This window comes from Clarias gariepinus, chromosome 2 (genome assembly GCF_024256425.1).
Source record: "Clarias gariepinus isolate MV-2021 ecotype Netherlands chromosome 2, CGAR_prim_01v2, whole genome shotgun sequence".
NCBI lineage: Eukaryota > Metazoa > Chordata > Actinopteri > Siluriformes > Clariidae > Clarias > Clarias gariepinus.
In genome coordinates this window covers 47,461,413-47,475,104 of record NC_071101.1, presented here as the reverse complement: position 1 = coordinate 47,475,104, position 13,692 = coordinate 47,461,413, and the positions used below count along the sequence as shown (strand labels likewise).

Sequence of the window (13,692 nt, the reverse complement as noted above, 5' to 3'; positions counted from 1 at the left end):
GGAGACCTGCATTTGTGTCCGTTCTGATTCCCTGACACTAAACCACAGATATCGATTTATTAGTGAATTTTTTTATTTTTCATTAATTTCCTAGGGACATTCATGACACATAAACATTATTCATAATAATACAAGTCTGTGTTTACACAGGTGTTACATACATGCAATATAAAAATATTTATTTAAAATATTTATTAAAAAATTCACTGCATTACAAAAATTTACTTCTGATATCTTTTCACAGATTTTTTAAAAGATTTACAAAAAAAAGTCTTTGCCATAATATTTATAATAAGTGTTTGGTCAGTTTTAAACATCTAATTTCTCATTGTCAGAGTTTCAATAATGCAAACAAAAAGTTATTCCAAAGTGAAGTCTAATGTGCCGAATGTCACCTCGACTCTTCACACAGATACAACTTTATAATAATACATTTAATAATACATCTGTTTGTTTTTATTTAAACTATGTTCATTGTTAATATTTACTCTTTAATTATTGCTATGTTAAATACTGAGCTGTTTGTGCAACAATGTGCGGGAATTTTACACAAAACACTACACACTTTATTCTGGATCACACAATCTCACAGATGTAGAAACAAACAAAGAAGAAAACCTAAACCCAGCGTACAGAGGCTGAGTGAATGTGGTGTGGACTCTGTGGAGGAGCTTCATCGTGTCAGAGACGCTGTAGAAGGACAGAGTTCCTGCACTGTGATCCACATACACTCCTATTCTGGAGGATGATGGATCTCCAAGCTCAGTCTCAATGTTGTTGTGATAGAAAGAGAGAGAAGAAGAAGAACTCCACAGACTCCAGGACTGATTGTTGAATCCAAACCCACATTCATTACCATGTCCTTTCCTGCTGATGTCCTTATATGAGACTGATATGGATACACCACCGCTCCACTCCACCTCCCAGTAACAGCGTCCACACACACTCTCCTTACACAACACCTGAGGCCAGGAGTCAAATCTCTCTGGATGATCAGAGTACTGCTGCTCTCTTATACTGTCTCTCACCGCTCTGTTCTTCTCAGACAGAATAAGTTCACGATGTACCGTGTTGGGATCCAGAGTCAGATAACAGAAATCTAAAATAAAAGAGAAAAACAAACTGAACAATGTAAACATGTTGGGTTTAAGTTACAAAATATTCATGTGAGGAGTGAGACAGCAGTCTGTGTGCACTGATATTGAAATGTCTCAATGTTAATTCATATATTTATCTAAAAAAAAATATTTCCTTCAGCTTTTCAGTTATTTAGTATTTTTTTAAACTTCTTTTGCAGGACATACTTATTGAAATGAACCAAATTATTATCCTTTTTATCATTATTATCAGTGTGTGTGTGTGTGTGTGTGTGTGTGTGTGTGTGTGTGTGCATATGTGTGTGTGAGTGTGGTTGTGTGTGGCATATACATTTTGGGAAATCTCTACTCTCTCACACACACAAAACACACACTTTTACTTGTTTATACACTTGTTAAATTCACAGTTTAATCCAAATGAAATTCCTGATAAACATTTAGTCTGCATTATTTTTTTCCAAGCCACTTTCAAAGAGAACGGTATACTCTATAAACGTAATTAATATGTGTGTGTGTGTGTGTGTTTGTGTGTGTGGGTACATTTTAAAAAGTCTTCTCTGCTCTTTGTCTCTGATAGTGAAAAGATCTGAACTGCTGCAGCTGTGGAGAGAAAAATGGAAATGAAAACAAAAAGCATCATCAGGTTGTAAAAGATGGAAACAGTTTAAAGTGATACAGTCAGTTTATTCATTTTAAATCAGTATTTTAGTTCAAACTGTCTGCAGAAAGGTCAGCAGGAGCATTGCTAAGAAATAAGACTTCACAGAGCTAGTAAAGACGGCCATCATTGTGTTTCTCCAGCAGGAACAGCTCCTCTTACCATGTGGAGGGATTTTGTTGAATTCCTCCTCACAGAATTCCTCGAGTCTCTTCTTCAGATCTGAGAGAGAATTTCTCACTCCATCAAATGAGAGATGTTGATGGACACTAATGCTGGATGTCTGAAAGTTTGGTCTCTGCCTTAGAGGAGACAGACATTCAGAAGCTAAAGCCTATAGAAAGCAGATTAAATGTAAAACACACTTGTGACATCAGAGGACATTCACTGTTCCATTAACAGGAGGTGTTTTAGAGAGTGTGTGAGGAACAGCTGTGTGTGTAGATCAGACAGTGAGTGTTACCTGGAGGAACTGGATGTGATCGTGTGTGTGTGAAAGCTGCTCCAGCTCAGTGAGTCTCCTCTGAAGATCAGCAATCTCCTGCTCCAGTTGCTCCAGGAGTCGTTCAGCTCGACTCAGTTCAGTCTTCTCCTGAGCTCTGATCAGCTCCGTCACCTCCGAGCGCTTTTTCTCCATGGAGCTGATCAGCTCAGTAAAGATCATCTCACTGTCCTCCACTGCTGTCTGTGCACTTAGCTGTTAGGACACACATACACACACACACAGGATTGAAAGCTCATCTATCATTTCCTCTCTTACTGCGACTCTAAATGACTCCATGTTGTCCATGTTATGTGTGTTTCTAGGAGCAGCTCTGTCTCTGCTCACTGCTCACCTTTATAGTGTTCACAGCCTGTTTCAGCTCCTGCACCTTCTTCTGCTTCTCCTGGATTATCTGCTGGGATTTCATCTGCTTCTCCTTTAACTCACTCTGAGGACAGAACAGTTACATTCAGCTTTTTATAAATTTCTCTCTCTCTCTCTCTCTCTCTCTCTCTGTGTTTGAATTTGAAATTGATGTTTAAATCATATAATTCACTAGAGCACATGCCTATCAGAATGTAGAGGAATGTTTATATCATGTGACATATTCAAATGTGAGTGACAGGTGAAGCTTGTGGTTAGTTCGGTCAAAATGTGGAACCATAAGAAGCTGACAGTCAGATTTAGATATCGGTGCCATGGGCAGCCACACAGAACAGCATGTTGGTGAAGCAGCACAATGCAGACGTGAAACAATAATAAATAAATTGTAATGGTGGTGACATTTGTGTGATCAGTTTACTGTTCCTTCAATGCAGGTTACATTTTTCATGCCACCGTATGGTTGGTGCCCTGATTCTAGTTTGTGAGGCAGGTTACTGCCCAAGAAGATCTCTCACTGAGTGTACGAGACGGGGAGGGGAGGAGAGGTGGACACTACCTCAGGTCTCACCACTGGAAGTCTGAGTACAGGGAAGTGCAGGATCACTCAGTCACTGAGTAAACCACAGTTCATTCATAATACTGTGTACATACACCATAGAACATCACAGACATGGTGTTTTTTTATAGTTTGTGTAAAATATAAAAAAATAATATAAAACCAATCTACACACCCCTGTGTTAAATTGATTTGTCCTAAAATTGGCCAGATCAAAAAGATTTTTTTTTTTTAAACGTCAAAGCCATAAGTCGCCCCAATTTATAAATGTATATATGTAATTAATTGTTTCGAGCCACTGTAAAAGGAGTTAAGGTGAGGAGGGGAATTTGTGTGTATATTAATAATAGTTGGTGTACAGGAGCCACTCTGACAGTGACTCTAGCTAGTTACTGTTCTCCTGATCTCGAGGTTTTGACTTTTAAATGCAGGCCCTGTTTACCTTTCCAGGGAGTTTAATGTGGTCATGCTAACTGCTGTGTATATCCCACTGGATCCTAATGCTAACATGTCATTTACATTTTAGCTCAGTGCAATGCAAATATCCCGATGCTGTAATTTCTTTCACCTGGAAACTTTAACCATGTGGATTTGAAAGCAGTGCTTCCTAAATTCAACCAACATGTAAAATGGAAGCTAACACACTGGACAAGTTTTACTCAAACATAAAGTTGGGCTAAATCATTATCACACCTGGGCCAGTCTGACCACTTGGCCCTGCTCTTAATCCCTGCATATACCCCCTTGAGGAGAACTGCTCCTGCCACCATCAAAACTGTTAAAATCTGGCCTGACTGAGCCTCTCAGCAGCTGCAGGACTGTTTTAGCAGACTGGATTGGAAGATTTTTAAAAACCAGGACCTAGAGGTGTTCACTGACACTGTGCTGTGTTATATAAAAAAATAGCATGGACTGTGTCGAGGTGCAGAAACAATTATGGGTCTTTTCCAATCAGAAACCCTGGATAACAAAAAAGGTACAGCATTTGCTAAAAGAGAGGAACATTGCTTTAAATCTGGTGATGGAGCCCTCTTCAGTGAGGCCTGAGAAAATCAGGAGAATGGCATTAAGAAGCCCAAGGCAGATTATAGTTCAGATATATAGCTCAAGGAACACCTGGACAGCAACAATACAAAGCAGGTGTGGGATGGTATTCGGCACCTCACCAATTACAGGCCCCATCTACAAGTAGCTAAAGGTGATATTTACTGGTGGAGAAACTGAACATAATCTTTGCTCACTTCGAAGTAAAGTCAGCATGGGTAGATGCACCATACACAATAGAACACAACAGCTCTAGCTTCAGAGTGAAAGAGTGGGAGGTAAGGCACACACTTAGGGCCATCAATCCAAGGAAGGCCAAAAGACCTTTGCTAAAGGACTGCACAGAGCAGCTGGCCAGTGTCTTTACTGAGATTTTCAGTATCACTGTCTGTTGTCCCATCCTGCCTGAAGTCCTCCACCATAGTTCCTCTACCAAAGAAACCAACCATCACCAGCATCAACGACTATTGGCCAGTAGCACTCACTCCAGTGGTCATGAAGTGTTTTGAAAAACTGGTCTATGTCTATGGATCAAGGACTTTCTGTCAGGATGTACACAGAGAGCCTCTGCTTTTTTCACTTTACACATATGACTGCATCTCCACCCACTCCAGTAATACTATAGTTAAATTTGCAGACGATACCACGAGTCCAACTACCGAAATAAGGTGGTAAGGTGGTCCATTAATAACAACCTGTTCTCAACACGTTCATAACCAAGGATCATAGACTTTAGGAAAAAGAGAACAGACATTACACCTTAATAGGAATAAATAGGGACTGTGTGAAGAGGGTCACAGACTTTCGACTCCTAGGCATCCACATCATGTAAGATCTGACTAGAGCACCAACATAACAGAGCTGGTGAAGAAGGCACAGAAACTTTACTTTCTGAGAGTCATCAGAAAAAATAACATCTCTCAGAAACATCTGGTGTTCTTCTATCATTGCACTGTAGAGAGCATTGTGACATACTGTCTGTGGTTGGTTTTCTAGCTGTACAGCTGCACAGAAAAAAGAGCTTTAAAGGATAATTAACTTGGCCCAGAAGATTGGTTGCTTGCTCCCCTCATTGGAAAAATTTAAACTTCCTGTGCAACTATGCATCTTTTTTGTGCAAAATATGTTAATTTATTAATATATTTTTTAGATATATATTTCAATACAGTATATGTAAATTAAAATTGTTCTGTGCAATGTACTGTAACGCTTGGATTTAATTAAACCACTAGTTACTTTGCTACGGGGTCGAGAATCAAAATACGGGTTTTTAAACAACACTTCCGGTATTGCGCAATCGAAGCAAAGTAAAGACGCAACACAATAACTATGTATAAACCAAACCAAAGTGTATTAAACAAAACAAACCAACAAACAAACAAACAAGGTGCACCAAAACCAATATATACAAAATATATACAAATATAAACAATGTGTGTGATGTATGCGAGTGCGTGAGTGCGTGTATGATTGTCCAGAGTCAATGTAATTGCAGTGTGTGAAATGACGCACGGGAGAGATTGGCTCGGCCTCACTGGTATTGATGACAACTCCGGGAGCTTGAGTAATGGAACGAGAGGTGAATTGTAAGTGTCTACGAGGAATAATCCAACTAGGGAAAAGTACTCCTTTAGAACCATCCAACAAACTCTCTCTCAGAAAAAGCAGCGCGCTGTGATAAATCTCTCTGTGTCGCTTCCGTGTTCTCTCGCGCTGCAATCGCGCATGATCGCGAGAGCTTACCCTGTGGCCAACACTGTCTATGGGGACAACTAAAACCAGATCGGGCATATTTCTGTGCACCGGTGAGCAGCATTAGCTCCTTAATCCATTTCCCTGTTATTTATAATGCCCCTTTATGTGGCTGCGCTACATAGACACCCCCCCCCCCCCTTCCCCCCACCCCCCAAGCCTCCGGCGTCTGAGGAGAAGCGTGAGCTCTGCAGGTGTCTTTCCAGTAGTTTCCTGTTGGGCTGTGTTGATGGCGAATCTGAGCTCTGGTAACCATTGGTCCCAGTTTTGGTGATGGTCCCCGACGTATGAAGCGATCATTGTCTTCAGAGTTTGGTTAACTCGTTTCGTCAGGTTCGTTTGTGGGTGGTAGCTCGTAGTTAGCTTTTGGACGCTCCCCCAGGTTTGGCAGAGGTGTGCCAGCAGTTGAGACGTAAACTGGGGTCCTTGATCGGATTCTAGATATTTGGGAACACCCCATCTAGTAAAGATTTCCTCTCTTAGCACTTTCACCATTTTTGGCATCTTCACATCCCTGAGGGGAAACATCTCCACCCATTTCGTGTAATAATCTACCACCACCAGCAGATATTCATTTTGCCTTTTACTTCGGGGAAAAGGACCCATGATGTCCAATCCCACGGTGTGTCCTGGCTCTGGAACCTCCGTGCTGTGTAGTAGCCCACTAGGTCTAGTTTTTTTTTCCGTTTTATACTGTTGACATACGCTGCATGTTCTCACATAGTGCCAGACGTCTTTCCGCACCGTGGGCCACCATGCCACATCTAGTAACCTCAGCAGGGTTTTTAGTTGCCCCAGGTGTCCTCCCAAGGGATTGTCATGATAGTAGTGTAAAAAGTTTTTTTTTAATGACTGGGGGACAACTAGCTGAAATTTTCTTCCGTGTCTTACCAGTACCCGGCGATATAACGCCCCTTGGTGACGTTCGAAATAGACCCTCTGCTCTCGTGTGCTTCGTGGATGGTCTTTCGAGAGCAGCTTCGTAATGGTAGGGTCCTTATGCTGGGCTTGAGTTATCTCGCACAGGTCGTTTGGTAAGTCGGATGAACATTTAGTGGTCGGAATGGCAAGACATGGAGCGGTGCCCACTTTTAACGGCGGATGCGCCCGGGATAGCGCATCTGGTCCCAGATTTAAACAGCCTTTTCTATGATGTACTGTAAAAACGAACGGTTGTAGGCGTAACGTCCATTGGGTGAAACAAGAGCTGGTTTTCAGGCAGTTGAAGGCCCATGACAGGGCGCCATGGTCGGTAAAGACCTCGAAAGCGTGACCTTCTAGATAGTGCCTCCATTTTTCTACAGCCCAGACCACAGCCAAACACTCCTTTTCTGATGTGGAGTAATTCTGCTCAGCTCCTCTCAACATTCGCGAGGCGTAAGCTACTGCTCGTTCTTCTTCTGCTGAAGTTTGGGTGAGGATGGCTCCCAGGCCCACTTTGCTGGCATCCGTGTGTAATTGGAACGGCAGATTTAGGTTTGGTTGTATTAGTACTGGTGGGTTTTGAAGTGCGTGTTTGATGACATCCATGCTGTTCTGGCATTTTTCGGTCCACTCCCATTTTACTCCCTTCCTTTTTAAATTATTTAATGGAGCTGTTATGTCTGCAAAGTGGGGAATGAACTTGTGATACCAGCCGGCGAGACCCAGAAAACGTTGAAGAGATTTTAAGTCTTGAGGAGGAGGATATTCTGCCACCGCCTTTGTTTTCTCCGGGTCTAACTGCACACCTTCTTCAGAGATGACATGACCAAGGAACTTCAGCCGCCTTTTGAAGAAATGACACTTCTTCATGTTGAGGGAGAGATTGGCTAGGTGAGTCTGGAAAAAACTGCGTTGAGATGCATCCTATGTTGTTCTAGTGATTGTGATCTATATAGACAAAGCAACATTTTCCCCTTAGATCCGCCAAGACTTTCTCCATCAGTCGTTGGAACGTTGCAGCTGCATTTCTGAGTCCGTAGGGCATGGACCAGAATTGAAACAGACCTTTGGTAGTGATGAAGGCGGTCTTCTCACAGCTGTCTCTCTCCATCTCCACCTGCCAGTAACCCGATTGCAGAACCAATGTTGAGAACCAGTGGGCGCCATCCAGTGATTCAATGATGTCGTGTATTAAAGGCATTGGATATGCATCAGGTTTGGTTTTGCTGTTCAACTTTCTAAAATCTACACAGAAACGGTAAGTCCCATCGGGTTTGGGTACTAAAACAACAGGTGATGACCATGACGAACATGAAGGTTCAATGATGTTGTCCTTCAGCATCTGGTCGACTTGATCTTTTATTATTTTCTTCTTTAAGGGTGATACTCTGTATTCTCTGGATCTAAATGGTGTGTCGTCAGATAAAGTGATTTTGTGTTTCTCTACTGCTGTTTTGCCTAAGATGTTGGAAGTGGTGCGGGGCCAAGCGGCCATTAGTTTCAGCAGCTCCTCTTCATTGTCGGTGTCCCAGGATGTCACTCTTTCTGTGTTTTCCTCCGCGCATAGTAGATCATCGGGAGTCACAGGTAAGGCGAGATACAGATTAGCTGTAGCCAGAAGATGAGTGTGTCTCCTTTGAGCTGACTTAGATGGCGCAGAGTGGGGTTGGGACGTTATGAAGGGATGATATGAGACTCCCTCCTCTGTTTTCAGGCCGTACTCTCCGCGTGTGACGTCCAAGGTGGCTCCTGTGGCTTTTAAGAAGTCCAGCCCCACGATCAGAGGGAAGGCCAGGTGAGAGTTGCTCATGATGTAAGTGTCCAGCCCACATTCGATAGTGTGCCAGATGTAATGGAGCCTTCTCTGGGTTTGCGCCTGGTGTGTTTTTCCATCAGCCATAACAAACTTCTGAGGAGAAGAAACATCACACCTGACCTTCTGTTCGCAGAGCTGCCTCCATAGATGTTCCCTCATCAGCGTGTAGGAGCTTCCTGTATTGACCACAGCATTCACCTTCCTTTTCTGCACTGTTACGGGAACCAGGAGAAGCGAAGGAGTTGCCAGAGGTTGAGCAATGGAGAGTCCCGCTGCGTGCTTTGAAGAAACCCGCTCACCTGCCTTCTTATGACTCTTTTCCTTGTTGTGCTGAGAGTCCACCTTCTGCCAGTAGTCTTTGGAGCTCTTGCAGTCTTTTTCCACCCTAAAACCTATCTTCACAAGCTGTTCCACGGTGTTCACTGTTCCCCTCAGACATCCTGCCACTCTTGGGTTGATGTTATTCAGGATTTGCCCCACTAGTTCTTCCTCAGAGATATCAGGCTTCCACTTCATACAGAGGGCGCGGTAGTCATAGGCGAAGTCTCTAAGGCATTGACTAGGCTGCTGTACCAGAGACCTTAAGTTTTCTTCAACTTCTGTGAGGTAGTCAGCAGGTAAGAAAGCTGCCATAAATGCCTGTTTAAAAGACTTCCAGTCCTTCACCTTGCCTTTCTCTGCCTTCCACCAGCTCAGAGCAGGTCCTCGTAGCACCGTGCTGAGGGTTCCTAGCAGTTCTGGGCTGGGCAGTGGTCTGATCTCCAGATAGTTTTCACACTGTTCGATAAAGTTAAGAACATCCGCCATCTCTGAAGCGTCGCCAAAGGCTGGAAACTCCAGGCGGATGGGTGGTCGACCATAAAAGGAAGAAGAAGAGGGTGAAACTGAGGAGGTAAACTGAGCAGAAGAGTGTGGTTGAACACAAGGAGCAATGTCGTATGTTTCATGACTGCTTATGTGCTTTACCTTTGCCGTAGATGCTGTGATCGCCATGCTGGGAGAATGTAAAACATGAGATTGGGGAGATGCAGGGGTGTAGGCCTGTAACCTTTGGATGGTGGGCGTACTCGTGAGCCGCAGTTTTTTCATCTGGTTTTCCCAGATTATGTCACGTCGCAGAAAACAGTCAGTGACAGCTCTTTCCAGTTTCTCTAGGGCTTCTTGGCAGTAGCGCTCCAGTCCTTCTAGGCTAGCGTCCACTGCGTCACGAAAACTGCTTTCTATGTTCAGACTGCTGTTTATGGATTGTCTAAAATCCTGCTCCAACGTGTTCACTTTGTCTGCAAGCGCCCCCATATCCTCCTTGCATTGATTTAGTTCAGTTTGCAGTGTATGCACAACAGTAATAACAGACACAACATAATCATCATGTCTGTCCGATATATATAGTGAACTAATCAATGATGTTATTTCAGCTGAAGGGTTACGGCGTGTAACAAATGCATCATCTACATCCTCCAGCACATTATTAGCTACAGCAAGGTCGGCCTGCATGGCACCACTACCATTAGCGTTAGCATTAGCGATGTTAGCGTCCATTTTGTTCTGCCAAGACACACAAAACCGGAAAATACCCGAAAATGCCGATTCCCTGTACGTACGGGCCACCACTATGTAACTCTTGAATTTAATTAAACCACTAGTTACTTTGCTACGGGGTCGAGAATCAAAATACGGGTTTTTAAACAACACTTCCGGTATTGCGCAATCGAGGCAGGACAAGTAAAGACGCGACACATTAACTATGTATAAACCAAACCAAAGTGTATTAAACAAAACAAACCAACAAACAAACAAACAAGGTGCACCAAAACCAATATATACAAAATATATACAAATATAAACAATGTGTGTGATGTATGCGAGTGTGTGAGCGCGTGTATGATTGTCCAGAGTCAATGTTATTGCAGTGTGTGAAATGACGCACGGGAGAGATTGGCTCGGCCTCACCGGTATTGATGACAACTCCGGGAGCTCGAGTAACGGAACGAGAGGTGAATTGTAAGTGTCTACGAGAATTAATCCAACCAGGGAAAAGTACTTCTTTAGAACCATCCAACAAACTCTCTCTCAGAAAAAGCAGCACGCTGTGATAAATCTCTCCGCGTCGGGCCGCTTGCCGGTTCCGGCTTTATACCGACACACGTGACCCGACGCCGCTTCCGGGTTCTCTCGCGCATGCTCGCGAGAGCTTACCCTGTGACCAACACTGTCTATGGGGACAAGTAAAACCAGATCGGGCATATTTCTGTGCACAGGTGAGCAGCATTAGCTCCTTAATCCATTTCCCTGTTATTTAAAATGCCCCTTTATGTGGCTGCACTACAGTACAGTATGTATGTTTGGTGCCATACATCAAATTGTTTCTAGTAAAGTGTGTAAAGTGTAATTGGTGTATCTTGTGTAATATGTGTAAAGCACCTAAATTCATTGGACTTCCCAAAAGGACCAATGACAATAAAGATATTCTATTCTATTCTATTCTATTCTATTCTATGACACCTATGTTGATTAACATGTCGTGCTGTGTTGCTAGCTTACATTACACTGGTTAACACAGAACAGATGAGTTTACAGTTTCACACAATAATGTCTGTAGCCTGATGCAGAACCATAACAACATAACGTTTAGTTAACTTTAATTGAGGCATCATCATAAAGGTTTTCTGTGATTGTACTGAAGTCCAGCAGTGTATCAGGGGACGTTCCAGTGCTAACTTAAAATACATTATGCTGTTATTATGGCGCTTTTGTGATACAGTATATTGAGTCTCTCTCTCTCTCTCTCTCTTTGTCACAAATGCACAAATTTATTCATATCAAATTAATTTTAAATAGTAACTAGTAATAGTAACTTTTATTACTTTTATGAGTAACTAGCACAACACTGTACACATGTTTCTAGATAAAAACTATAATTAAAATGACTTTATTCATGAATTTAATTACCTGTTTCTCAGCTCTTTCTGCTGTGGCTGTGACGGTGTCGTGTCCTTTGTGATTATCCATCGTACACAAATAACAGATACAGGTTTGATCAGTACGGCAGTAGATCTTTATCAGTTTGTTATGTTCAATGCAGATCTTCTCTTGGAGTTTTGCTGAAGCTTCAATTAATGTGTGTTTTTTTAAAGCAGGAACTTCCAGGTGAGGTTTCAGATGAGTTTCACAAAATGAAACTAAACATGTCAGACAGGACTTGACAGCTTTGTGTTTTCTCCCGCTGCAGAAATCACACTCCACATCTCCAGGTCCAGTGTAAAAGTGAGCAGGAGAAGTAGCTTGGACTTCAGTCTTCTTCTTTAGTTTCTCCACCACTTCAGCCAGCATGTTGTTTCTGCGTAGAACAGGCCTTGGAGTGAAAGTGTCTCTGCACTGAGGACAGCTGTAGACGCCCTTCCTATCCTCATGATCCCAGCAGTCATTAATACACACCTTACAGAAACTGTGACCACAGGGGAGAGTCACCGGATCCTTCAGGAGATCCAGACACACTGGACAGATGAACTGGTCCTGATCTACTGAAATACTGGCCTCAGCCATTTTCCTAAGCTCACAGAGAGAGAGAGAGAGAGAGAGAGAGAGAGAGAGAGAGGGTTATTTATCCTTATTTCGCAATCGAAGATTTTCTCGCCACACAGTGTCTTTTTTTTTTTCATTTAATACCATTTTATTAAATTGAAACAGGTAACAAAACACCTGTACAACAATTTTCCTTGGCAAAACCTAATTTTTGCAATCCTTCTAAATCCAGCTAAATACCAGACATGCCCCTCAAGTCAGGTGTAATAACAATTTTTGGAAATTGATCTCTCATATCTGGAACTGAAATTTTATTACCAAAATTTTGCAATAAGAGCAGTTCTTCCTCAGTTAGACTTTTTTTCCACATTTTTATAATAACCCCAGCTTGCCAAGAAGACCTTAGTCCTAAAGCAGTAGCCAGTGAAGATACATCACTTATGTCAGGTCGAGGCACATCGGTTAGATTCCTTAGTTTTATGATACAAGAACCACATAATTTAAGTGTAAGAACAGGCAAATACACATCTGATAAATCAAAGCAAGCTCCTTTAACCAAAGATTCCTCAAGTAACCAAAATAAAGATTCTGTTTCGCAAATCCTGGTTACATTGAAATGCCCCCACGTTTTGAAAAGTCCACGGTAGAAAGAAGATAGTTCTGTTCATGATCCATAAAAAAACAAGGTATTGTCAAGTTTCAGTCTCTCAATTTTCTGCAGGATAATTTGAGCTACTTTTCTCCATACCAGATCTTCAGGTCCAGTTAAAAGTCTGCAAATAAAAAGCAAGTCTGCTCAACAGGTGTACAAGTCCATGACTACCTTTTTAACAGGTAAAAAAAGTACACCCGGGGGGACCCAATGGAGTCTATCCCCAAAAAAAAGTCTACTAGATTTGCTTGCAACCTGGGAAGAAGACCGGGAGGAGGATCCACACATGCCAATCTGTGCCACAATGTAGAGGTAGTCAAATTGTTAATTACTAAAACCCTCCCCCTAAAAGATGATTGTGGACGAATCTACTTCCACTTGTTTAACCTACCCTCAATTTTCTCAACCAGCCCAACCCAATCCTTTTCTTGTATTACTGTATCCCCAATGAAAACTCCCAGATATTTGATTCCACATTTTCTCCAAATTAACCAACCAGGTAAAAATGGTGGACCCTTCTCTCATTTCCCAACAACCAGTGCATCACTTTTAGTCCAATTTACTTTAGCAGCAGATATGCTTTAAAATTCTTCGGTAGTTTTTACCATATTATTTTTATCATTCTGTTCATTAATCATAATCATAACATCATCAGCATAAACTGATATCTGATGCTGCAAATTATTACAAGGTAAAAATAAACCTTCCCCTTTTAAACGTAGCTTATTTAACAAGGGTTCAATTGTTAAAAAGTACAACATTCCTAAAAGAGCACATCCTTGTCTAATACCTTTTTTAACTTT

The 13,692-nt window shown here is 42.1% G+C and overlaps 1 protein-coding gene across 1 annotated transcript; it reads right to left on the bottom strand.

Annotated features, from left to right (window-relative positions):
- Positions 1 to 212: 212 nt before the first annotated feature.
- LOC128541748 (tripartite motif-containing protein 16-like) lies at positions 213 to 12,281 on the bottom strand. The gene is made up of 6 exons (XM_053512314.1): positions 11,665 to 12,281; positions 2,592 to 2,687; positions 2,219 to 2,452; positions 1,918 to 2,089; positions 1,638 to 1,697; positions 213 to 1,099 (listed from the first exon to the last, which is right to left on the bottom strand). The coding sequence occupies exons 1-6, from the start codon at positions 12,256 to 12,258 to the stop codon at positions 567 to 569; spliced, it is 1,689 nt and encodes a 562-aa protein (XP_053368289.1). The 5' UTR covers positions 12,259 to 12,281; the 3' UTR covers positions 213 to 566.
- Between the last annotated feature and the right edge of the window lie 1,411 nt (positions 12,282 to 13,692).

Coding starts and splice junctions, on each gene's coding strand:
- LOC128541748 (XM_053512314.1), bottom strand. CDS start 12,258: ATGGCTGAGGCCAGTATTTCAGTAGATCAGGACCAGTTCATCTGTCCA. Junction 2,688..11,664: donor CAGAAAGAGCTGAGAAACAG/GTAATTAAATTC, acceptor TTCTGTCCTCAG/AGTGAGTTAAAGGAGAAGCA. Junction 2,090..2,218: donor ATCACATCCAGTTCCTCCAG/GTAACACTCACT, acceptor TGCTTTCTATAG/GCTTTAGCTTCTGAATGTCT.